The 23879-nt window shown below is 35.2% G+C and overlaps 1 protein-coding gene across 3 annotated transcripts in view; it reads right to left on the bottom strand.

Annotated features, from left to right (window-relative positions):
- Positions 1 to 23879, bottom strand: part of LYST (lysosomal trafficking regulator) — a 97007-nt gene that overhangs the window by 65533 nt on the left and 7595 nt on the right. For 2 of the 3 annotated variants that reach the window (XM_039352982.1, XM_039352983.1), the window contains 12 exons: positions 18309 to 18389; positions 16738 to 16936; positions 15159 to 15249; positions 12166 to 14248; positions 10087 to 11044; positions 9068 to 9229; positions 8233 to 8389; positions 7252 to 7478; positions 5134 to 5200; positions 3568 to 3677; positions 1663 to 2086; positions 725 to 866 (listed from right to left, as the gene is read on the bottom strand). In XM_039352982.1, coding sequence (XP_039208916.1) covers positions 725 to 866; positions 1663 to 2086; positions 3568 to 3677; positions 5134 to 5200; positions 7252 to 7478; positions 8233 to 8389; positions 9068 to 9229; positions 10087 to 11044; positions 12166 to 14248; positions 15159 to 15249; positions 16738 to 16929 — 4613 coding nt within the window. In that variant the 5' untranslated portion in view covers positions 16930 to 16936; positions 18309 to 18389. Of the gene's footprint in view, positions 1 to 724; positions 867 to 1662; positions 2087 to 3567; positions 3678 to 5133; positions 5201 to 7251; positions 7479 to 8232; positions 8390 to 9067; positions 9230 to 10086; positions 11045 to 12165; positions 14249 to 15158; positions 15250 to 16737; positions 16937 to 18308; positions 18390 to 23879 lie in introns of those variants that run through there. The other variant, XM_039352984.1, reaches the window with a different exon arrangement.

Raw genomic sequence — 23879 nt, 5'->3', positions numbered from 1 at the left:
CACAAAGAAGAGGAGGTCAACTTATTTTCCAAAGCACCGGAAGGCAAGACAAGAAACAATGGATGGAAACTAATCAAGGAGAGAAGCAACCTAGAACTAAGGAGAAATTTCCTGACAGCTAGAACAGTACTTCCTAACAGTAAGCACAATTAATCAATGGAACAGCTTGCCTTCAGAAGTTGTAGACATTTCATCACTGGAGGTTTTTAAGAAAAGACTGGACAACCACCTCCTGCTTGAACTGGGGGTTGGACTAGAAGATGTCCAAGGTCCCTTCCAGCTCTATTCTGATTGATTGACTGATTGATTGAATCCCTTTCCCAACACTACTTTGCTTATATTGCCCTATCATACGCTTTATTGATCCAAGACATAACACAGGAATCTGAATTACACTTTAACAATGTACCAACTTATTTTTCTAGAAGCTGCAACTCTATTGTATATGCCACTTTTTCATGTTACAAAAACACTATTCCCATCCAGTTGGTTTCTAGGGTTAGTAAAACATAAATGCTACCAGTTAAATTGATTAAACAGAAACATTATTTTACTCATTGTGCTTGACTCATTCTCTGAACTCAATAAAATATGGTAAAATTGGGGTATATAAAGTACAGAACATGGCAACATTTTATTGGATGTTATAGCAAGGCTCTGATGATAAAAGGCATAAATAATCTGTTCAAATTCATTTTTTGATCTCTAAAACAAGATAATGTACCGAAATGTGAAAGCTCCTGAGTTCACATTAGCCCAGACTTGTATCATCAATGCTTTGGAGCCCAGTGAAAATATATGAAGGCAGCCATCTTCAAGAAGTTTGTCTCCCAAATTGAGGTAATCAAATCCAGGTTTGCTTTCTTCTATAACACATAACAGTTAATCCAAATTGATTTAGAAAAAATATATCAAATTTAAAGAACATGCAGATCAAATGTCACTAATATGAGAATATTAAAAGTATTAATTTAAAACTATGATTAACATGTTTCAAGCAAAAATGCAGTATTTTTTTCTGTACCTATAATTTAAATCTTTATAGCACTAAATGCAAATATATCAAAAAACTGATAAAACGGCACCAACCCCACCAAAATACAAGCCTTCCCCAAAGCTAATATTAAGTAACAGAATTTAATCCCAGCCCTCATCAAAATTAATAAGCAATATATAAAATTAAGCAAATCCTGTCATTGTGTGGGACCCAGTAAGTATGCCCTTTTGTATGATACCTGCCCTTTGAAACACCTCACCACCTGAGAAGGGACTGACACCAAGCCTGCTGGCCTTCCAGAAGGTGCTTAAGATTTTACTGTCAGCCCAAGGATGAAGTCGGGAAGCATGGAAGGCATAGGTACTTGACATTGTTTTGAATTTTTTCATATTTGGATGCTATTTCTTTTAGTACATGTTGTGTTTTTTGCAGTTTGCAGTTGTTTTAACATTTAATTCTCTTCATCACTTAGAGCAGACATGTCAAATTCCCGACGTCACGTGATGTCACAAGACGTATCAGGACTGTTTTGCCATTGCTGGCAATGGGGTGGGCGTGGCTTCCAGATGACGCGTTTGGCCCGTGGGCTGGCAGTTTGACACCCCTGACTTAGAGGAACAGTCATATAAATATGTAATTGCCACAGCGTTACATATGTGACTTACCTGCTTCGTCAAAACTATTATCATGTGAAATTAGCGACTTGCTCCTCCTTTTCATTCTTTTGCCTTTCTCCAAGGAACTGCCTGCTCTGTGAACACATTCAGCGCTAAACCACAACGAGATACTGAATCCTTCAGACATATGCGGCCAGCAATTTTGTCCCACCAGAGGTAAATGGATTGGAGCCACATGCCATGGAGAGAGAAGATGGTGTGGCAAACTCTCAACCTCTGGTTCTTTCTTTGACTGGACTAATTTTGCTCGCCTTAGTAATGCTACAGTTTTGCTGCCGAGTGTAGGGGCTGATTTTTGGCAAGGGCTGCTTCCTAAACTTGGAATTTGGTGCAAAGGAAATACGATATGTTGTAAAGGCCTCATCCTTGTATTTGCCTCCAAAATCTTTAGGATTCCTTTCAGGAGGATGCCCTAAAAAAATGAACAAAATAATTAACAAATGGTCATTATACCACATAATTTGGCTCCCTATTGTAAGATTTATGAGTGTCAATGTGCCTGCTGATAGCTCCTGCTCACTTTCTAAAAGGTTTTTTAAAACAAATTAAATTAATAGATGCATACTACAAAATTAAGCATCATCCTCAGGCGTAATCTACTTCTAGCAGAGCTTCTGAGGATCAGATAGAATACAGAGGCATTCTGAGAAAATAAATGTCAGATTAATATGGCTATATAAATGCTGTACGGACTGCTCTACCCAAAATTAAGCACCACCCTTAAACATAATGGATTTCTAGCAGACCTTCTAAACTTCAGACAGAATATAGAAGCATTCTGAAAAAAAAGGAAACAAAAGATCAGTGGATCTCAACCTTTGGTCCACGGACCTGTGGGAGGCCGTGGTGTTGTCACAGGGGGTCCATGAACGCTTGAAGAAATGTTATGATTTAAATCTTGAGTTATGTCTTGGTGGTGCATGGCTATGGCCTGTGGCCACAAAAGGTATTTAAAGGGAGTCAGTGGTGAAGAAAAGATTGAGAACCACTGCAATAGATGAATATTGTCATATAATAGATGGATATTGTCATATGGACTGTCCTGCCCACTAGAAAAGCAGGACAGGATTAACAGAGGATATCCTGGAAATCTAGAAATTATGGTAAGAAGTGAGCTCATCAGTTTGCTGTCCAGTGAATGGATGGTTTGTGCTATCTTCCCATCATTGCTATCTACCCATCCACCCAAACTCTCATCACCACCAAAAATCCCTTCATCAATGGACAACCTATAGGTTTATATAGCATATGGGGCTCTTTAGGGCATAATCTTATCTCTGAAATTTATATTGTTGAAACTATTTTTTAACCAGGAATGTTATTTCCCCTCTATGATGAAGAAACAACCACAAACATAAATTATAACAATAACCTTAAAACAGCACTATTTTCAAGCCATCAAATTATTTCCCTGGCTACTTTTCCCTAAATTTCTAACAAAAAATATTGCCCAAATCTATACAAACTGTTATTATATTTCAGTTACAGCAGCGGTCCCCAACCATTCTGGCTTGGTGAGTTGATGGGGGGAGGAGGAAAGGGGGTGGTTTGGTGTGAGCGGCAGGTGTGCGTGTGCAGCTCCATTTGTGCAAGGAGGGGCACGCACAATGGAGCTGAGCATGCAAGCGTGCTGCTTGCATAAATGGAGTTGTGCAAGCAAGCATACTGCTTTTGTGCAAGTGGAACTGCGCATGCACCTAGTGCTCGCCCGCCACTGCGTGATCCGATTCCAAACAGATAGCAACCTGGCACCGGGCTATGACCTGGGGGGGTTGGAGACCCCCAAGTTACAGGACAACATGCTAATTTGACAATCTCAGTAATAAAACACAAATATTAAATCAATAATTAACTGCAATTCAAAGTACTTCACTTTTACTATTAAAATCTTACCATAGCAGGTGTTTTTTCTAAAAAGATCCTTAGAAGAAGTGTGAGCTCTTCTGAAGATGTGCTTGAGCTCATCAGAGAAACCAGCAGATCCACTAATATTTTCTGACATTCTGAAAAGCAGAAACGTGGTTTTAAAATTATTTCGTATTGTAGTACACTCTGTTAAATCTGTTAAAAATAGGATGCAATCCAACAAATTTAATCTAATAAACTACTCAGTATGGTTTCTAGAACTTTTATTATTTATCCTAGCAGCAATCCCTACATTGTTGGATATTTTTTTTCTCACATCAGAGGAAATAACTGAAACAAAAAAAAACTACATAGATTTGTGATTAGAACAGGTATCTTGCTTCGTATCCATCTGCTGTTTGTTCACTGCTACAATTTCTGGTGTGTAAGCACCAGCACAAAGACTTCCTGCTCTAGAAGTTTTTTTCCCCACCTAATAGCAATGTAAAAATGTAAACAAATATGGTGTCATACTATTGATGATATGCACAAGAAAGGGCAAGTATATTTTAAATCCTTCGGGTTACATTAGTAATAACAAGGGCAAAGCAATAGCTTGCAATAGCTACAAATAATACTATATATTATATTCTGGATCTTTTGCTTGTGGAATAATATAAGTGATATTAGTTTTCACCTCAAATGTGATATAGATTGTGATACAGCTCAATCACTTATTATAAGCAGATTCCCCCCCCCCCACACACAATATTTTAAACAACATTGTGAGGAAAGCCAGCCTACCTTCGTACCTATACTCTACACAAACTATGGTAAAATAAGAAGGGAAGCAAAATCAAGTTTCCAGAGAAAAAATAAAATAATCTATACAAAATGTAATTTCCCAATCAAGACAGGCAACTGAAGTCACGTGATTATATAGTAAATAATATATTATGAAGACAATATATACTAAAATCAATTTTCTTGAATTAATGTTATTTATTTCATTGTCCTTATAATGAGTTTTTAAATTTCTAGCTATTTATCTGAAAAGATTCATCAAACCAGAAAAAAAAAATCAATTCAGAATCTTATTGATTCGGTATCTAACCTAATAGTGGCTATTACTTAAGAGGGATGATTGCCCTCTCATAGTTATAAAACTTTCTTAAAACTGAAGATTAAAACTGGTTCTCTTCTGAAACTCATTAGAATACGAAATAGAACGGAGAGTGTTTGAACAGGTAGCTTACGAATTGAGTAATAACTTCTTTCACACCCAATGTAATCATTACACTGGGGGAAATATAAAGTTAAATGCTCATTTACAGACAAAAGCTGTATATAATCCAATAGGATAAAGCACATTTAAATCTCAGTATTTCATTAGGAATTTACCTTATTACTGTAATGTTCTCCCACATAAACCAATAAATTGCTTAGCTTTGCTAGAGTGTGCTCATATTAGAAGCATATACCGGTACTGTAAAAATACATATGAGCAGGAACATCTAGCATTTCAAAATGCAGATCTATTCATTTGTATCATAATAGTATCTGCCAATGTTAAAGCAAATCAAAAGGAAATGTCCATTTTTATTTACAGCTCACCATGAAAACAGGAATCTGTTTGTGTCAATACATGGAGGAATCCTCCCAAAAGGCTCTTTACAGCTCCCTATAAAAGAACCGGGGAAAAAAATATAAACATGTGAAATAATTTGCTCTTGTTCAACCTCTTCTCTAAATTCTAAATTATCCATCAACACAGTGCTTTCATACCAAAATGGTCTCATCCGTTATTCCCACATTTATTCCCAATCTTTTGTTTCCATGCCTATTAAGAATGTCAGTGTCTCTATTTAATGTAAGGTTGACGGATATATGAATAGACATGAGATAAGCTTGGACATTGGTTTAATGACTGCTGATATCAGAATACAGTGACCTCCTAAAGGAGCTTTTTCAAAAGGCAACTGGACTTTGTTTTTTCTTGAAGATGTTTTGAAAAAGCACCTTTGGAAAACCATGACCAACATGACTGAGAATCTCCATAAATATGCAATGACTTCGTTTACCCAATATACTAAAGCCATCCAAATGAACAATAGGAGAATGCACACTGTCATCTGGCTCCTTATCCAACAAAGTCCTTTAAATGTGCTTTAAGTCCTATCTAAGGCCAGGTGTGACATTTAAACTAGGAATAGCAATCATTTCTAGTTAGCAAGAGGAGGAATTTGAAACCGAATATTAACCTGGTAGTTGAATGACATTCCACTGTTTGATGGAATATTTCACTTCTGGAACAGTCTGATTTCAGATGAGATGGTTTCTCTATTTTGGAAACGAACCCTCTATCAAAAAGAGTTATCTGTGATCCGGAACCCAATGGTTGTAACATTATGAACACATTTAGAACACAATGAATTACTTAAGTGTTCCAGAAGACTCACTTCCAGAAACAAAACATTCCTGGAATGCTTTAATTAGCACATCTCTTCCTTGTCATAGAAACATATTCACTAATAATTCTCCTAAACCAGAAGATGACAATTGCAAGATATATGGGAATATTAGGATAAGGATTCCTTGAAGGTTTCCTCTGGTTGAAAGGCTGAAAGTTTCTCAAATTGTCAATTGATTTCTCTTTTTTCTACGCTTTGTAGGAATACGTCTCTTGCCCCTCCTCTCCAAGCAATTCATGAACATACAGAAATATTAATATAAAAGCAATATATCGATCATCTTCTATTCCAGCCATCTTCACCACTTAACACAACAGCCCATAATTAAAATCATGTATAAACAAAAAATCCACATAATCTGATAAAACAGGAGATATAGCAGAAAACAAAATCTCAACTAAAATTTCAACTCCCTGTGAAGTGAATGTCTTTTGCAAATAGAAAGTCAGTCAGTGAAAACCATGGCCTGATGTTCCAAGGCAGAAATTTTTTACAACTTAAATATGGTTACTGAAAGGTCATTTTTCTTGTTCCCATCAATGCAGAGAATAAGTTCTGCATCAACTCTTACAGCATAAGCAACCTAATGCCAGTCTCTAAAGTATTGTGCATCAAGCTCTTCAGCTCTAATATTTTTAATTATGTCCTCAAATGAACCAAGACTTAATTCATTGGTTGGGTTGGCATAATACCATTAAATTGATCAAAAGAGATCGATTCTGTTAATGGTTGAGATGGCCACTCTTACTTTTAATTCTACTATTTTGGAATGATTTGGACAAGCCAAGGAAAATGAAAGCAACCGTGACCTGATTCAGTTTTGGCTGTCCCAAGTCATGAAGGATAAAAACATAAAATCACAACTTACTTGGCAGCTGGCTTATTCAAACAAAGTAGAGAATAAAGCCAGAGCCTTGCCAAACCACACCAAAAGTTTTCCTTCTCATTTTGCTTGGTCAAGCCAATAGTCAATTTGTCTACGGAAAATAGATGCAAGTTATAGCAGCAATGCTGAATTTCAAACACAAATTCCCCAAATTTGTATTGTAGCATGTGTGAACTAGGACATAATATTAAGCCATTACAATCTTTCTTTGGGCAACTACTAGTTTTAATGAGTTTTTGTGAAGTTGGTCTTAATGGTTTTTAAGAGACTCTGAATCAGACTACCATAATGGGATTTCTTTGATTGAGACAGATGAATTTTGTCAAGCTGTGTCTGTACCTAGTATGTTGTGTGAACCCAGCTACAAGGATATACCTGTTGCATTAGTAATGTTGTATTTTTTTCCTTCAACCTGACTACTTTCAAGAAGCTGTGGAAAACATGAGTGAGGACATCTAGGCTTGGACTGCCAACAGAAAGTAAATGTAATTCCAGCATACATAGTTCAGGATATATCAATTCTCCTTGAATAATATTTTCAGCAAGATCACTAGGAACACTGCAATAGCCAAAACATCCTTGCTCCCTTTTAATGTCTGTTCCTGTAAAAAAAGACACTCAATTATATATGGAAATTCCATTATTCAGAGACTATTTGCCCTACCCATCTTTATTTGTGAGTCTTATTCTATTACCCAATAATGATGTTCATTACAATAAGATGGATTACTAGAAATCAAATATTCTACACAGTCCAAAGCCCTAGATAAATTTGTAACATACTCTCATTGAAATGTAAAGGTAAATCATATACATTCATATTCAGTGCATGTCTTAGCATATACAGACATTGCACATTAAACGATAATACCCTGTCTATTTTGAAGGCTTTTTATTGCTTTACATCTTCATTAATAATGCTACTTACAAATGCTGTATGACTATTTAAAAAAATATTCTACAAAGTGACATTTTATAAAGGGTTGCAGTGTACTACAAAACATCTATAAGGTTTATAGAATGTAGCTCCTATAAACAAAAACTAAAAACTCAAGTAGTTTTGAGGGACAAAATTATGAAGCAAAGAAGAATAGAAAAAATAATGTAGCTGCTTCTGTTTTCTAATAGTAAAGCTATTACAAAACTTTCCAGGACCCTGATATAGGTGTCATTATATTCCCTCCAATTTATGATTCAAACAGCAAACTATAATGATAAACTAGAAGAAAAAAATATGGTGTGTTTTAAAACAGGGGCATAGGATCATCAACTGTGGGGGAAAAAATACTCTACAATTTGCCATTTCAGTGCAAAAGGGATTTAAAAAAAACAACAACTCTGAGCTCAAGTACTTGCCTTCATCCTTGCTTTCGTTTTCATCTGAATTACTTTCACTATCGGCATCATAGCCTTTTTCTTCAGCAAAAAATTTAAAACAATAGCATTGTGATTCATCAGCTTCTTCAGATATATCATCAGGTCGAGACACAGGCTCCTTTTCAGACTGATGGATCTGGAATGCATATTATAGATGTTTAAAATATGCAATTAGAAATTAGACTACAATGTATTTTCATAGATTCTAGGTTTCATAGCACTGAGAACTATGCTAAAATACTGAAAGGTAAAATAGGATAGAAAATATCTGGCCAAATATACCAAACCCCACTTCCAGTTAGGCACCTAAACTCCTTAATATCTTAGATTAAATGTATGCAGGATGTAGCAGACAAAACAGAAATACAGGGAAATTCATGCTAGGGGGAACAAATAAATGGGAAGACAGCATTTAGACTAGTAAGTTTGATATCTTGTTTTTTGAAATTCGCATTCACATTCTGGCTTACTGTCTTTTAGTTCGCCATGCATCCTAGCTTGCCCAGTTGGTTTGCAGAGTTAACAAAAAAAGATGCTAGATCAGACTAAAAATCCTATCTAGTCTAGTATTCTGGTCCAGCTATTTACAAAACTTCTAAAAAATGAGACTGTATTTAAAAATAACATGAAAGAGAAATCAAATTGTTGCAGAAATCTTGGAAGTTACTCAAAGTTACCACAATAATAGCTCAGCTACAATGAGTATGCTACTTATTTCAAAAGGATGCCAAGATGCCTAAGAGCAACCTAGTAACTGCAGGATCTGGGACAAGTAGGCAAACAATAAGAAACAAGTAATTTGAGCCAATTATACCTTTTCTTTCTTTTCTTCTGAACAATCCAGATCAGTAAAATATGTTCCCAATGCAACTCGAAGCAAAGAATCAAATAAAGGCTTCACCAATTCCGTTTCCATTACTCTAGCTTTAGTAAGCTGTTCCTTCATTTCAAGTAATATGTCTTCCACATAAATGTTCTAAATTAAAGCACAAATAATTCACTTTTAATCTATGGAAATGCTATCAAAACCAACTACAGTTTCTTCTCTCATTTGTATTCTAAACTGTTGCTGAAAACAAGAACCAACAATCATTTCTCAATGGGCTTTTTTTTTTTGTATGCTGTGCTCCTATTGCAATTATTTCCAATTAAATTGTTGCATTCTAATATGATATACATGGTTTAATTTTTAAAAAAAGCCCTACAAATTAAGTTAGTAAAAACAATAATACATTACTTTTGGGTAAAGGATACTACAATTTCTACATCGGAAATTGAAAAGTACACTGAGAATAAGAATTCATGCTGATTATCCCTTGGCAGCTTTTATTTTGTTCTCAAAGACTCTTTATGGAAATGCATTTCTATCCATTTTCTATGCAGTTATTTGTATTAGTCCTCATTGTATTATTATTTTCTTTCTCCTCAGAATTACCTTATTAAACGGAATTACACTCCCTTTTAAATATTGGTTCTCAGCTGTTCATTTGCAGTTATATTCTTGCAATGGGCTCACCCAAATTACTTATTATTCACACAGGACTTCCCCTTGGTTTTATCTTTGCCCTACACCCAGCCCCCCCTTCCCCCAAGCTGTTCAAGAATATGGATAACTCATAGCACATGGATGGCATGGACCTTTTTGTTGTTGTTGAAAAAGGCCATTCTGTCAACTGATACATTGGTAAACTTCATTAAACTTAAAAATTCTCCCTGTCATGAGATACTTATTTCAACATGCCAAACAACTGACTTTTCTGATCCACTTTCTAAGGCATCTGTCAATTAGAACCTGCAATATCAATATTTCATGAGGTTTTAATGGCACAATACCTGAATAGACTCCATTTCAGCCTTTTGCTGGAAGTTATTTGCACTGTGTAAACAAATTGCCAGCAGAGCTTCCAAAAGTCTTATACCTTGCAGCGACCAGCCATTTTCTTGCATTAAGACATGTTTTGATTCTGCAGTGCCATCAGTCGAAGCTTGCTCTGCCTCTGAATGCTGATAAGAAGTCAATTTCTGTTGACCTATGTTGCCAAGATTTTCATCAGTATTATTGTCCGACTGCCCTTTCCCATTGTTCATTATTAATTGCGATGAGCAATTTTTGAAAAGAAATTCAGTACCTTCTTCCTTTTCATCTTTCACACCAAGTTTCTCAATAATCATGCCTATTAATCTGTGACATACTTCAAAACCACCAAGTCTATGGAATTGTCTTTGGAATAGTGCATTACACAAATAGATCGAACGACACATTGACCAAGTATCTGCTGCCCTGTGAATATGTTCCAAGGAAGGCAAAGTCAAACTTTCAAATGATAGACATGGAAGCTTATGGCTGAAAGGTTCACTAGCAGTACTATCATAACCTGAAGTATCTTCAGAATCATTGGTTGAATCTCGATCAGCCTCTGCTTCCTTACTTACGCATAAAAACGTAACACAGAGAAATATGTTTATCATGTTGAGGTGAACATCTTGACTGACTGATCTCTTCTTTTTCGGATTGACTTCTTTGAGCCCAGCATAAAATTTACTTAGGCTCTGAGGCACATCAGAAACCATTTGCCGTCTATGAATTGAAACATCCAAGTCTAAGGCAGGCACTTTTTCTTCACTGTCCAAAGCATCCACATTTGGCATCAATTGATCTGTCTGCTGATCTCCAAGGGACAATATTAACGTTTCAAATACTTTCAGTGAGTATGCTCTCACACTGTCCAAGTAATTTAATTCAATTATTTGATTTATTCCATTACAGTTTAAAAATAATTCTTGTATTATTCTGTGGAGAAAAATATATTTTAAATTGTTATCAACTAAATGAAAAAGAGAGAAAGAGAAATAATTTACTATAATGCGATATGTCATGGGGGGGATGGCTTATTAACTCTAAACTTCTAAATTCCTTTACATTTTTTCATTTCTTCTAGCTAGTCCAGGATAAGCTAGTGCAGAGGTCCTCAACCTTCTGGGCACCAGGGACTGGCTCCGTGGAGAGAGGTTTTTCCACAGACCGGAGGGTGCGTGGTTTTGTGTGCTACCTGCATCTTGCAGATGGGGCTTTGCTTGTTTGTGCGGACCAGTTGCTAGCATGCCGTGGCCCGGTACTGGTCCACAGACTGGGGTTGGGGACCCCTGAGCTAGTGGGAAGAGGAGGAGGATTCAATCAGCAGCTTTCCCAATTCTGGAGATGACAAGGACTGAATTTGGATCTTCTAATCCAAAGCATGTGCTATGCTGCTAAGCTATGCTATGCTGTGCTGTGCCGTGCTATTCATATTTCAAAATACAGCTTCAGTAATTAATTGCTACATTTTTAGTAACAAATGAAGAAAGCAATTGAGAGGTGGGATGCCATAAGCATAGTAACATACAAGCTTTTATTGGAATACTAGACTTTGGTCTTGAACATACACTGTGGGAATTATGGAATATGTGCTTATATATTTTTAAATACAAGAGCTGATTTTTCTATCAAGCAATAGTTTTCATAGCATTCAGGGGTTTTTTTTGATAGGACCTTAACCGTCTGGAAATATATGTGCTTATTTATCTTTAAAGATGCAAGACCTATTGTCAAGAGAGGAGAAAAAAAATAAATGTGGGCTCATATAGATTTAGTGTAGAAATAAATTCCAAAATTGGCCATTTATGTAAATCTAGTACGGAATATAAACTTGTAAATACTACACCAATATAACTCCCTTAACTCAGTAGCATCATAAGAAGTTTAATCCAAGGCCAATTTAAAATGGGAACTGTAGGAGTTTATAACTTTACCCATCATCTACATTGACTATCACTAGTGACCTTTTTAGCTTCCAATTTTATTATGCCAAGAAGAGGTATGGAAGAAACTGGCCAAATATATTTGTTCCTCCGCAATGAACAAAATGAACAAACCTGGATTTAAACAGTAGCGGTAGAGTCTGTAAATAGATCTGAAGGACTTCCTGAGGCAAACACCTTTTCTGATAGCCACTTGTTTGACTAAAAGCAGTAGTTGCATCAGTTTGTTGGAAGTAATGAGTCAACTCAACACCTCTCTGGAGCACTGGATTGAATATATAATTGTACAGTTTCCACTGAATAATCTCATTGCCTTTTTGGATCAAACTACAAATATGACTAGCAATCTGCACGCAACGCAATTTGTCATCGTCCTCAAAAACAAGGCTCTGATATGCCTCCAAGGCATCCCATTTCAAAAACATGTTTTCAGATCCTCTGCTAGGCAAAATTCCTTGAAACCAGTATGGAGCTGATGAACTTGACGCTGATACTTCAGCAGCATTCCCATGTAGGAAGTCATCAAGTTCTGCAAGTTGATCACAGTCAATGCTACAGATGTTGCAAGAGGCGTGCGACACTTTCTGGGAAATTTGCAATCCTCCAAGTTGATCTAAAATAAACTTATTAAGGATGCTTAATATATGTGGTTGAAAATTCTTGAATGTTTGTGATCTGAAGGAATGAAGCAAAGGGCTAATTACTGATTTAGGATCCATGCAGCAACATATGCCTACATTATGGATTCCAGTTAAGATCTGAAAACACGTACTGTTCAGAGAAAGTTTTTGCAGCAACCTCAGACACTGATGAGCACAAATGGCAATGCAGCAACACCGGTCAGGATAATGAACTTCCCCATCAGCTGTTTCTTCAAAAGGACTCTTAGAAGCTTGATTTTTAAAAGCAGAGACAGGCAATCCTGAGAGATCTCTGTGGTGATGCATGAAGTGGGAATACTCACATCGTCTGTGCCGTTTTCTTGTACACACAGACTGATGAAGTTGTTCCGATTTTACCTTTTTGATAGTGCTGATTATTTTCATAATGCTGTTGATGAGGACTTTGAGACACTCTGATGCTTCTGTGTTGACCTCTGTGTCCCTTGCACATAATCCTTCCATCTGGATTGCTGTGGTTTCAAACAGTTTGAAACCCTGCTGCTGTATGAACTCGTGAACCAGATCCATGGCTTGGCTAAAATAAATTGGATTAGAGGCTGCACTCTGAAGACAGCAGATTAGAATTTGCAGAACTCCTTCTATGAACTCGGGCAAAAGAAGGAATCTGTGGCGATTCTGTGAGAAAAGGTTAACCTGCATTATGTTTTGTGAAGTTCCTTGTGATCTTGAAGCAAAAGGATTAAATAGTGTATCTAGAATGCATTTCACTTTCAAGGCTGCTTTAAGTAAATCAGTAAGATTTTTTCTCAAATTGCCAGGCATGGTCTCAGCATTATTAACATCCATTGCCATAAGGTGCAGCACTGTCCTAAAGAGCATTCTCTGAACCAGAGCAACTGGTTCTCCTGTCCAGCTTGATGAAACAGCTTCATTTTCAGCAGCACTATTTATATTATAACAATCTCCAAGTTTAGATAAGAATTCCGTTAGCGTGCCTATCACACTGGCTGCCAATGCAGACTTGTGGTTCAATGCAATATCAAACTTACATATTTTTTCTAGCAAAGACAGCAAAACGTGGCACAAATCAAAGGAAGAGTTGTCTAGACAACTGGCAGATGATGTAACTGACACATCTGAAGCCTGAACAATACTTTCTTGAACTGGAATGGACTGTTGGGAGTTTGTATTCTCCCTTCCATAATTACAGCTTTGGACCACTTCAGATTCTATAAAATTGCATCCACTTGTTACAGATTGCTCTTTAGACTGGTTTGCTAGAAAAGGCTGCAGAAGCTGTGGTCTCCTGTGCCTTATCATGGTGCTAGTCTTCTCATCTGAATTGCCTTCTGAATCAGAGGTGGAGATTTGGGATTTCCTTGCATCCCTCACCGAATATCGATGAGTAGTTTTGCGCTGGCGTCTGTTCTTCCAAGAAGTATTTAGTTTTCCAGAAGCCTGAGCAGACAGGTGAACATTTTCTCCTATATTTTGTTTTTCCTGAGTAAGTTTCAGAGAACTTAAGGTTGTCTCTTTGGTCAAACATATTTCAACAGAGAAGGGCAGATTAAAATCTGTTGGAAAACAGGAAGATTATTTCAGCTGATACTAGAATCTCATAGCTTGAGATACAAACGTTATCATCATACAAATCTAGAAGCAAACTTATCACTTACCGGTACCAACCTATCACTCATAAGATCTTTAAGGACTGAAAGCTATGCAAAGGACAAGACCTAACTGTGTAATATATGCACCTAAAACTTTTGACATGATCTAAATGAATATTATTAAGATTCACCTTGTAATAAACATAATGTATTTAGTCAATTCAAATGGGTCTTGACCCAAATTCATTTTCTTTTTTCTTTTTGGTTACATATAATAAGAACCAGGGCTTTTTTTCTCATAGAACGCCCAGAATGGAGTTCCGGCACCTTTTTTGGATGGAACCTTGTAGGGTAGGCAAGGCGGGTTGTATGACGTGTGTGAGTTCTGGCACTTTTTTTTTTTTTTAGAAAAAAAGCACTAATAAGAACTATATAGTTTTTAATTATGAAGTGCTATACTTTATGTTTTGAAGAAATAATTTAATGAAACTAGCTGAAATAGTACACAAATTTCACCTCTAAGTTTAGCCCTTGAACATAAAAACTGATAACAAACTTTGCATATGAACTCTTTAAATCAAAGCTAAAAAAATCTCAGCTTAATTTCAGACACAACTCAGCTCAGTACCCTATCTACAATGTATGAGTCTTCGTTTTTCCAAGTTGTCATGAATATTTACAAAACATTTTAAAAAGTACTTTATAAGATGATTGAGAGATGTAGCAGAATACAATCATAAAAGCTCTATGTATTAAACAACCTTGCTTTTATATAGTTACGTATATGTACAGAAATTATAGATGTTCATTAATTTGTGAAAAATGTACTTAAAATATATTTTAAATTCATGCATCAGAATTACAGAGAACTTACCTATGGCCTTTTCTTTGTCCACAGGTATTTTCCATACTAGTGGCAGAAGTGATAGGAGGAGAGTAAGAAGGTCTTCTCGACAGGTAAGCTCCTATTAAAGAAACAAACGTGCATATTTTTATGATAATTCAGAAAGTATAATTTACCACACATTCACAATCAAACCTGGATTAAAGGTTTATTGTTTTTACTTTTTTCAAAGCTTCTAATACCCCCAATTTACAGGATTCTGTCTTAACATTTTAACCATTTAACCTGAAGTGAAAAAAATTACAGGTAATCCTCGAAGTAATGACTGTAATGGAGCCTCATCAGTCCCCTTTTTCAGGTCAAGCAGTCACTAAGCGACCAATCATAAATCGAGGACCACCTATAATTCAATAGAGCTCTATCCTGAGAAATGTTCTTTCTTCCATTTCTCAAAATTTTCTCTATTTCTTTCCATTTAACTTAAGATTTAGTTTAAAGACTAAAAATGCCTTACATAATCGGTGCGTTCCTCAGACTTCCTCTTATATTTCAACACAGCTAAATTCACAATAACATTTTAGAATAGCTGGCAGAAGGTTGGAGTACTGTTTCATAACACTTCTACTCCTCCTTCCCATTTTCAGACTACTGTATTTTTCTATGGAAATTGCTTCACAGAATTCAATTTTATTACACACTCTTTTTAACCTGTACATGAGTAACTTGGGGGGTGCCCTGCTTTACCTTTCTATTTAATCCAGGTGAGGCAACAGATACCCTGACCATTTTTACCAGTTATTTTTAGATGATACCAAGGCCTACATCAATTTCAATCAGGTTTTTCTTTGATCTCTGGATAAGTTGGCTCCAGGGTAGATTTTTCTTTTTTACTAGTTTGATTGATTCCAGAAAATACTAGAAGTATAATGGGTTCTTGCCTTGTCTCCAAATACTGTTTAATATTGACATTAAAATGATAAACGAAAAGACAAGTTTGGAAAAGAAGACCATTAGTGTGACGACACCCAGGTAAACATACAGATGCAAAAAAATATTGTATAACCACAAAAATAAAACAGTAAAAAATAGAAGTAATATTGTCTAAGACAGTAAAGGCTTAATCAGGCTATTAAATTTGTATTGGCTGCATTCCCACGGCAGGTTAACTTGACAAATTGCAACTCTGGTTTATTTTTAAATAACAAGATATTTAAACCTGCTTATTTACTTCATTTATGATTTAATATAGTATGAATCCTCTGAAAAAATTACCAAATTTTGTTAACCTAGGAGCGAACTGGCTGGTATGAAAGCCTGTCCTTCAAGTCATTCATATCTGATTACTTCATGTGGCAAAAAAACCCACCATATCCTACATTATTAGTACAATGGCTAAAAGCTACAGCACTGGCTCCCATCTTATAACATTGGCCTAATAGAAAGCTTTTGTGTGAACCATACACCACCACCAGTCAGCTGATTGGCAAATACATCTGTCATTCTGATCCAGAATATGAAAGTGATCCTAATTAGACAGTCTTTCATTCAAATAGATATTGTTCTAGCTAAATGCATCATATTTTTTACAAATGTGAAAAAAAAAATTTACCTGGTCAAGGATGGAATTAAGCTTAGTAAGCAAAATGAATCCACGACCTTGGATAAGATATTGTCCAAGGGCAGCTATGTGTGTTTTCTCTTCCTCTTCCTCCCTGGCTTCCACCCTTTGGTCCACTGCATTACAAAGATGACTGACATCGGACAAAAACTCTCGTGCCAGAGAGTTACTCGCACTGCTCATGTCTGAGCTGTCACAAATAAACAAAGAATTTTAACATTAAAATAAACATGATTTCCAAAGATATAAGGAAACTAGAATAACTTATATAGTTTGTATAGGTATCATTTTTTTAAATTTGTGCCTTTGAGCCAGTTTTTGACTCCTCAACTAGTCCCTTCAGTTTTCTTGGCAAGGTTTTTTGGAAGTTGTTTGCCATTGCATCCTTCCTATTGTATAGTTTAGCAACCTAAAATAGATTCATTTGTCAGCTAACTGGCTGCTACTATAATCTATATTATAGTACTAAATACTTTGTTTGCTAGATTAGAATATTTTCCCCATATATTAGAAAAAGATATGTGAGAAATCATCTTACATTGCAAGACTGACATCAGTATTTAATCATTATTCTAATTAAACAATATGCATGTTATTGGGATACATAGAGGACAGATACTGGGTTTTTTGAAAAAAATAATAATTTATACAATAACATTTGTAAAAAAAATGATAGAAGCATTCTCCACTGCAAAACTGTTCAGTTTCAAATAAACAGACATTAAAACACTTTGAAAAGCTATTAACAGAATTGGCTTTGCATAAGCTATGGTATAATACATTCTGTTCTCATCTGAGCTGGATAGAAGGAGAAGAGAAGAATAAAAAGATTAAAACAGGAGCACGTTAGAGGAAATGTGAAAGCATGCATTTAAAATTTATGTACAAATTTAAAATTCTAAAAAGTTGCATAAAAATTAGGATGGTCTTCATATCCGTTCCCTGAAATGAAAGCAAAATTTGTGCAATTTATTTGCTTAAAACAGCTCTTTCTCCAAAAACCTTCCTAGGAAATTACTTCTAATGCATAACACACAAGGAAAAATATATGGAGAGCGAAGAAGAGCGTCCTTTATCAATTCAAATTTACATAATTCCAAGTTGGAAAGAACAAAGTGTCAGTACATGGTAACATTATAAAAATTGGAAGCTATCTTGAAATTTTATTATTCATTTTATCCACAATTAAATTAAGATACTAATGAAATATGATCTAAGGCACACACATATTTAACTTTTCTTAAAGGTCAAGTAAGATGTATGTAAGCAGTACTCAAAATATATTTATTCATTAATTTTAGTCTGTAAAATTACAAAAAAACTGTATCCCAAGTTTATTTAAGACACATGAAAACCTATACAAGGTTTAGGGTCATAGAAATCATCCTGCATTACAGGAAGACCTACTATTTAACTTCTAAAATTATAATTTATTTGTTATCGCAAACAGTAGAATTGTAATGGAATTATCCTGTTTTCTACAATCTTCACCCTGATCTTGATTCAGTACACTTTCATGCTTATTTTAATATCTTAAAAAACACTCACTCCCCAAAACTCACCAGATTACACTTCCTCTCTCATTGATAGTAATTATCAAGCGTTAAATAGATATGTTCTCAGTATGTCTGTTAGCGACTGACCTGTAAAACAAGGCATATATGAAATAAATAAAGGCTAATAAAATAATGTGTCTACAAATAATTGTTAGAATCCTTCACAAATTAAAGGCTTGCTTACAAAACACAAATTAATTCCTAATGGCTACATATTGCATGCTGTTATTTAATCTATACTCCTTCCAAATGGGATCTGCATACAGAAATCAGCAGAATACAGAAAATAATTACTAAAAGACAAGCTGTGTTCAAAGTGAATAAGTGAAAAGGTAATTAGGAAATAACCTCAAATGAACATTACAGCTATTGAAGACTCAGGTATTTTTTAAAACAATTTCTATTGAAAATTTTAATTTGCTACAATAAAAGCAAATACAAACTAAACAATTTAGTTCCCACAAAAGACTGCTTATTTATATAATTATTTCCTAGACTCGTGTGTTTTTGACCTTAAGATTTTATCTAATTTATTAAGAAACAGAAAAGGTAATTAATACAGGTTATGTTTTAAAAATATGCTGTAATTTCTTTAAAATTTAAATGTTCTTTCAAAGAAATCTGATTTAGAAAGAAATAGTTTGAACAGAGGTGGTAGTAGCTTCCTGCTACAACATCTCTCCCAAATTATTTCTTCCAAATTCACCCTTGCAAAATATTCAAATGTGACCAAAGTCTTAAAAATGCTATATAAACTAAATAAACAGAGTAATAAAAAGATGTAGCAAATGTTTTATTGTACAAGGATTTTTTTGAACAAAATTACCAAGAACACACATTATGAAGTAGCATGAATGGAAAATGTACATTAAATAATTACTATATTTTGTTTATATTCTTATCTCGCATCTAAGGAGTAAAAATAATGCATTTATATCTAACTAAAATGACATAAGAGCTGTTTCTCCCTTCCTTCAATTCAAACATTAAGGTGGCATAAGAAGCACAGAAATAATTGTACAAAACAAATTGGATGAATTATTTCAATTGAGAATCATTAATCTGGGAGAAAAATTAGAGCAAGAGCATGAAAGAAACCACAACTGAACTGTTTGCCAGAAATGCTTTTCTCTAATTGATGTATGCATTTCTATGATCACTCAATTCAAGTTATGTGACTAATAATAAACTTTCTTGACTGCACTGCTTGTAAAAGCATACAAATATATTATCTTAATATTCCTGCCTAGCAAGGGAAGGCACTGAATGCCACATAAATGTGCAAGCTGGACCATAATGGACACTCCAGAAAGAAGACTGACACAATGGCTAATGGTAATTCAACTTGGCAAGTTTCCAGCAACAGTGAACTTGACTAGTGCCCCAAGGCATCACATGCTAACAAGAGCTGCCCTCCAAAATTCTGGATCTACACTTGCAATGGGTTGTGGTCACTGCTTCTGGGAACTCAGAGCAAAGGGGCAATGAACAAGCAAGGCTTACCTAACTTTGCTGTGGCATGGCAACCATGGGTTGAACAACAACAACTTAAGAAAGCTTATCTTTTTTGCCTTATAGTGGACTTGGAACAATAATAATTCTATATAAGAATGTGTCCACACACAGAGTGTAAAAGAGAGAAAGAGAGAGGAAGAGAAAAAGATAGCCCAAACTGGAATCAGTACCTCTTGGACCGATTCATACTTCTATAATCAGAATGCCTTCACATAACAAAGAATTTCTGGACTAAGTAGGTTTTGCATTTGTTTGAAAAATTACCAGCCTCTAGCTAGAAAAGCAATGTTTCTTTGATTCATATCTCATGTTCTATTTTGGCCCATCAGCTTATCTGTAATCCCTTTAACCTTCCCATATGCATTCTTACTCTTGGTTTTTCTATCTGTCACTCTGCAAATTCAGATGCCCAAGATTCCTTGAGATAGCACTAATTTGCAAATAATTGATTTTTTTTAAAAAAAACTGTACTTATGTCAGAACTACAATGAATATTTAATGAATTAAAGAGATACCTCAATGAACTTGACAGTAGATTTTGAATTTGTAATAGAAGTCCTCAGAAAATGCATATAGCAAGCATCATCTTAAAGAAGCCGAAAAAGGAAGACACTTCCTACAATAGTTCTGCATTTCTGGAAAATATATCCTTTTTTAATTCAGAACTATTCATATTTTGGAGAAGTTGGAAATCTGGAGACAAGTGAGTTTTGTAACTGTTTAAGAATTCTTTAACCTTATCTAAGTTCTGCTTCTTTTTATAAAATGTATATATAATACAAGTTCAAATATATGCTCTTATAGTATGTATACTCCAAAAGCATATATTTGAGGTTGTATTATAGCAGATAGCAATATACTCAAATCCCTATTAATTAAAAAGAAGCAGGGTGAATAATAATCAATGATTTTTTAAAAAACAATATAAAAATCGGATTTTTTGATTTAAATAGATTTTTTTTATTTAAATTGGATTTTTTTATTTTTCTCAAATTTATTTTAATAAAATGCTTTTGGAGTAAAAAAAATCTATCTAAATATAGTTTTCTATTTAAGGTACATTAATAATTTAGTTTGTTCAGCATGAAATGGAGCTTAATTATGTAGCATGAGGCCATATACTCTGCAATATTTACATTTTTGGTAAACTCATTCAATGAATCCAAGCTCTGCAAGCTGAGATAACATGTACTGCATTGATGCATTCACACAATTTCACAGTAACCATGAGATAAATCATAAAATAAAATTCAGGAATATTCCTTTATCCCATTGTTTTGCAAATCTATGTACATTACAAACTGTATGATTGTTTGAAGAGAAATGCAACTGTACCAGGCTCTAAGTGTTTTAATTACATAAAAGAATTTGAGTAGTTTTCCAACTACGTGTGATTAACCTTTTAACCTAAAATCAGTTCTGATATTGTTGTTTTACTAACCTGACAGCTTATTATTCTAAATAGGAAACCTTCACTTTGTTTGCAAATAATATTAAAGATTCTAACTACCAGCAAGAATGAGTCCTTACATTTAAAGAGCATCTGTCATTTCAGATCCATCATGCCAGCGCCTGTTAGCCGGCATCCATTCACCTGATGCCCGCCACATCCCTCACCTTGTTGTGTCACTGCCGCATCACCAGCCGTCCCATTAAAGTGAATGGGACTGTCGGTGAGTCAACAGCGGGTCAGAGAAGCCGCTCCGGGACAGAAATGACAGTTGCTCTTTAAAAATTACGATTTAAATCGAATTGATTTAAATCAAGCCTTTTTATTAGTGATTTAAATCATGATTTAAATTGTGATTTAAATCAAATCCACCCTGAAAAGACGTCTGCTGCCTTCTGTTCCATTTACCCAATTAAATACTTATTCAACAAAACTGAAATTTAGGGACCATTTTTAAAGATATTTAAATTACTGAAACATTAAATTATACATATCACAGAAGTATAGGCAAAAATAATTCTATCATCTATCATCTATTTGATAGCTTCAAATATCTACTAAATTTAATTTGCACATATCATCTTTTAAATCATTATAAATCCAAGGCTGTAATGTAGGCAAGGGGAGAATAGATGTTGAAAAAATATCTATATTCTCTTCAAATGTTATATAATCCACTAACCTGATATGCAAATATTGAGAAATGGTTGTTTGTTTAGAAAGTGTTTCATATATTTCCATGATAACAACTGCTTATCTCTACCAGAATTCAGATAAGAAAACAATCGAACAGCTATTTTAAATTTGAATTTTCTGAAAAGATGGTATGTGTTCCACCGAACTACTAAAAGTGCAGGTTAAAAGGATTCTAGCCCAACTTTGAAAGAAATATGGGGAACATCTACTGATTTTGAATAAGTTCACTTCTCCTTGGCAAGACTGAGTGCATCCTAACTAATAAAGAAACCTTGTGATAAGATTCTGAACTATTTTTTCTGAAACGAAAACTTCAGTAGTGGATTTGGGATGTCAGTGTGATAACAAAAAACAGATCATAAAATCACTAATACATAAGCTTTTTGAAAATATGGAAGTAGTATTTCATTGTAAAATTAATTACATTTTTTAAATTGGATAACTACACTCACAGATTGTAGAAATGTTGTGGACAGAATTATATCCTGACTTCAACAAACATGACATTCCAATACGTATATATAAACCCAATAATTAAGGGGTTAGATTTGGGAAAGCTAATTAGGTAGAAGGTGAATGGCAACTCTTTTTATGGCAAAGTAGTACATTTAGTAGACCAAGGGAATGCTGTGAATGACATATATCTTGATTTCACTGAAGCATTTAATAAATTTTCTCATGATATCCTTGTGGACAAATGGATAAATGAAAAGAAGATAGCAACACAGCAGATTTCAAACTAAATAAACACACTCAGAAGATGTTTTGCATCATCCTGAAAAGAAGTAATTGTGGGACTTTTCCAAAATTTTCTCTGTCCTTGGCCCAGCATTATTCAACATATTTATAAATGATTTAGAACAGCGGTTCTCAACCTGTGGGTCGTGACCCCATTTGGGGTCGATCGACCATTTCACGGGGGTCGCCAAACAACACGATCCACCATTTTTTTTGTCAGCCGGCGCAGGGGCCGCCGCCGCGCATGCGCACCGCGCAGGGGTGGCACTGCGCATGCACGCCGCACAGGGGGTGCATGGGGCGCCGCCGCGCATGCGCGCCACGCAGGGGGGGCTGCCGCATATGCGTGCCGCGCGGGGGGGCACTGCCGCGCATGCACGCCGCCTGCTTATGTCCGGGGTCGCCGTATAAAAAGGTTGAGAACCACTAATTTAGAAGAAGACTTACCAGATTTGTTAAGAAAGTTGTTGCGCTTTTACACTGTTGTGTCGTTTTGCCTTTTGATGATGGTCTTAGCTTGCTTTTATTATGTTACTATGTGCGTGTTCATGTACAACATAGGGAAACATATTCTAAATAACTAGGGCTTTTTTTCTCATAGAACGCCCAGAACAGAGTTCTGGCACCTTTTTTGGATGGAACCTTATAGGGTACGCAAAGCAAGTTGTATGACATGTGTGAGTTCAGCATCTTTTTTTTTTTTTTTAGAAAAAAAGGCACTGTAAATAACTAATATTCATAAGTACAGTCACTGTCACCCAGAGATCAGAGTACATGTGTTTCGGGATATAAAAAATCAAAGTGCATAGTGTAAAAATGGGAGTAAAATTAAATATAAAGAAATCAAGATAATGACAATAGGTACAACAATTAAGACTTAGAACTGACAATTAGATGTTGAAGTGGTAGATAACTTCTGACTTTTAGGATCAACAGGAAAGGAACAAGCGGTCAAGAAATAATTGCAGACTAGTATTTGGTAGAATAGTAATGAAGGCCATGGTAAAGATATTCAGATGCTGTAATGTGTCTACCTACAAAGATCAGAATCATACAGGTAATGGTTTTCCCAAGGACAATCTATGGAAAAGAAAGTCGAACTTTTAAGAAGCAAGATAGAAGTTGTATTGATGCTTTTGAACTTTGGTGTTGGAGAAGACTCTTGAGAATACCATGGG

Source organism: Crotalus tigris, unplaced genomic scaffold, assembly GCF_016545835.1.
Source record: "Crotalus tigris isolate CLP2741 ecotype Arizona unplaced genomic scaffold, ASM1654583v1 scf7180000018486.1709376, whole genome shotgun sequence".
Classification (NCBI taxonomy): domain Eukaryota; kingdom Metazoa; phylum Chordata; class Lepidosauria; order Squamata; family Viperidae; genus Crotalus; species Crotalus tigris.
The sequence above is the reverse complement of the archived record's forward strand: the minus strand, read 5'-3'. Positions and strand labels throughout refer to the sequence as shown.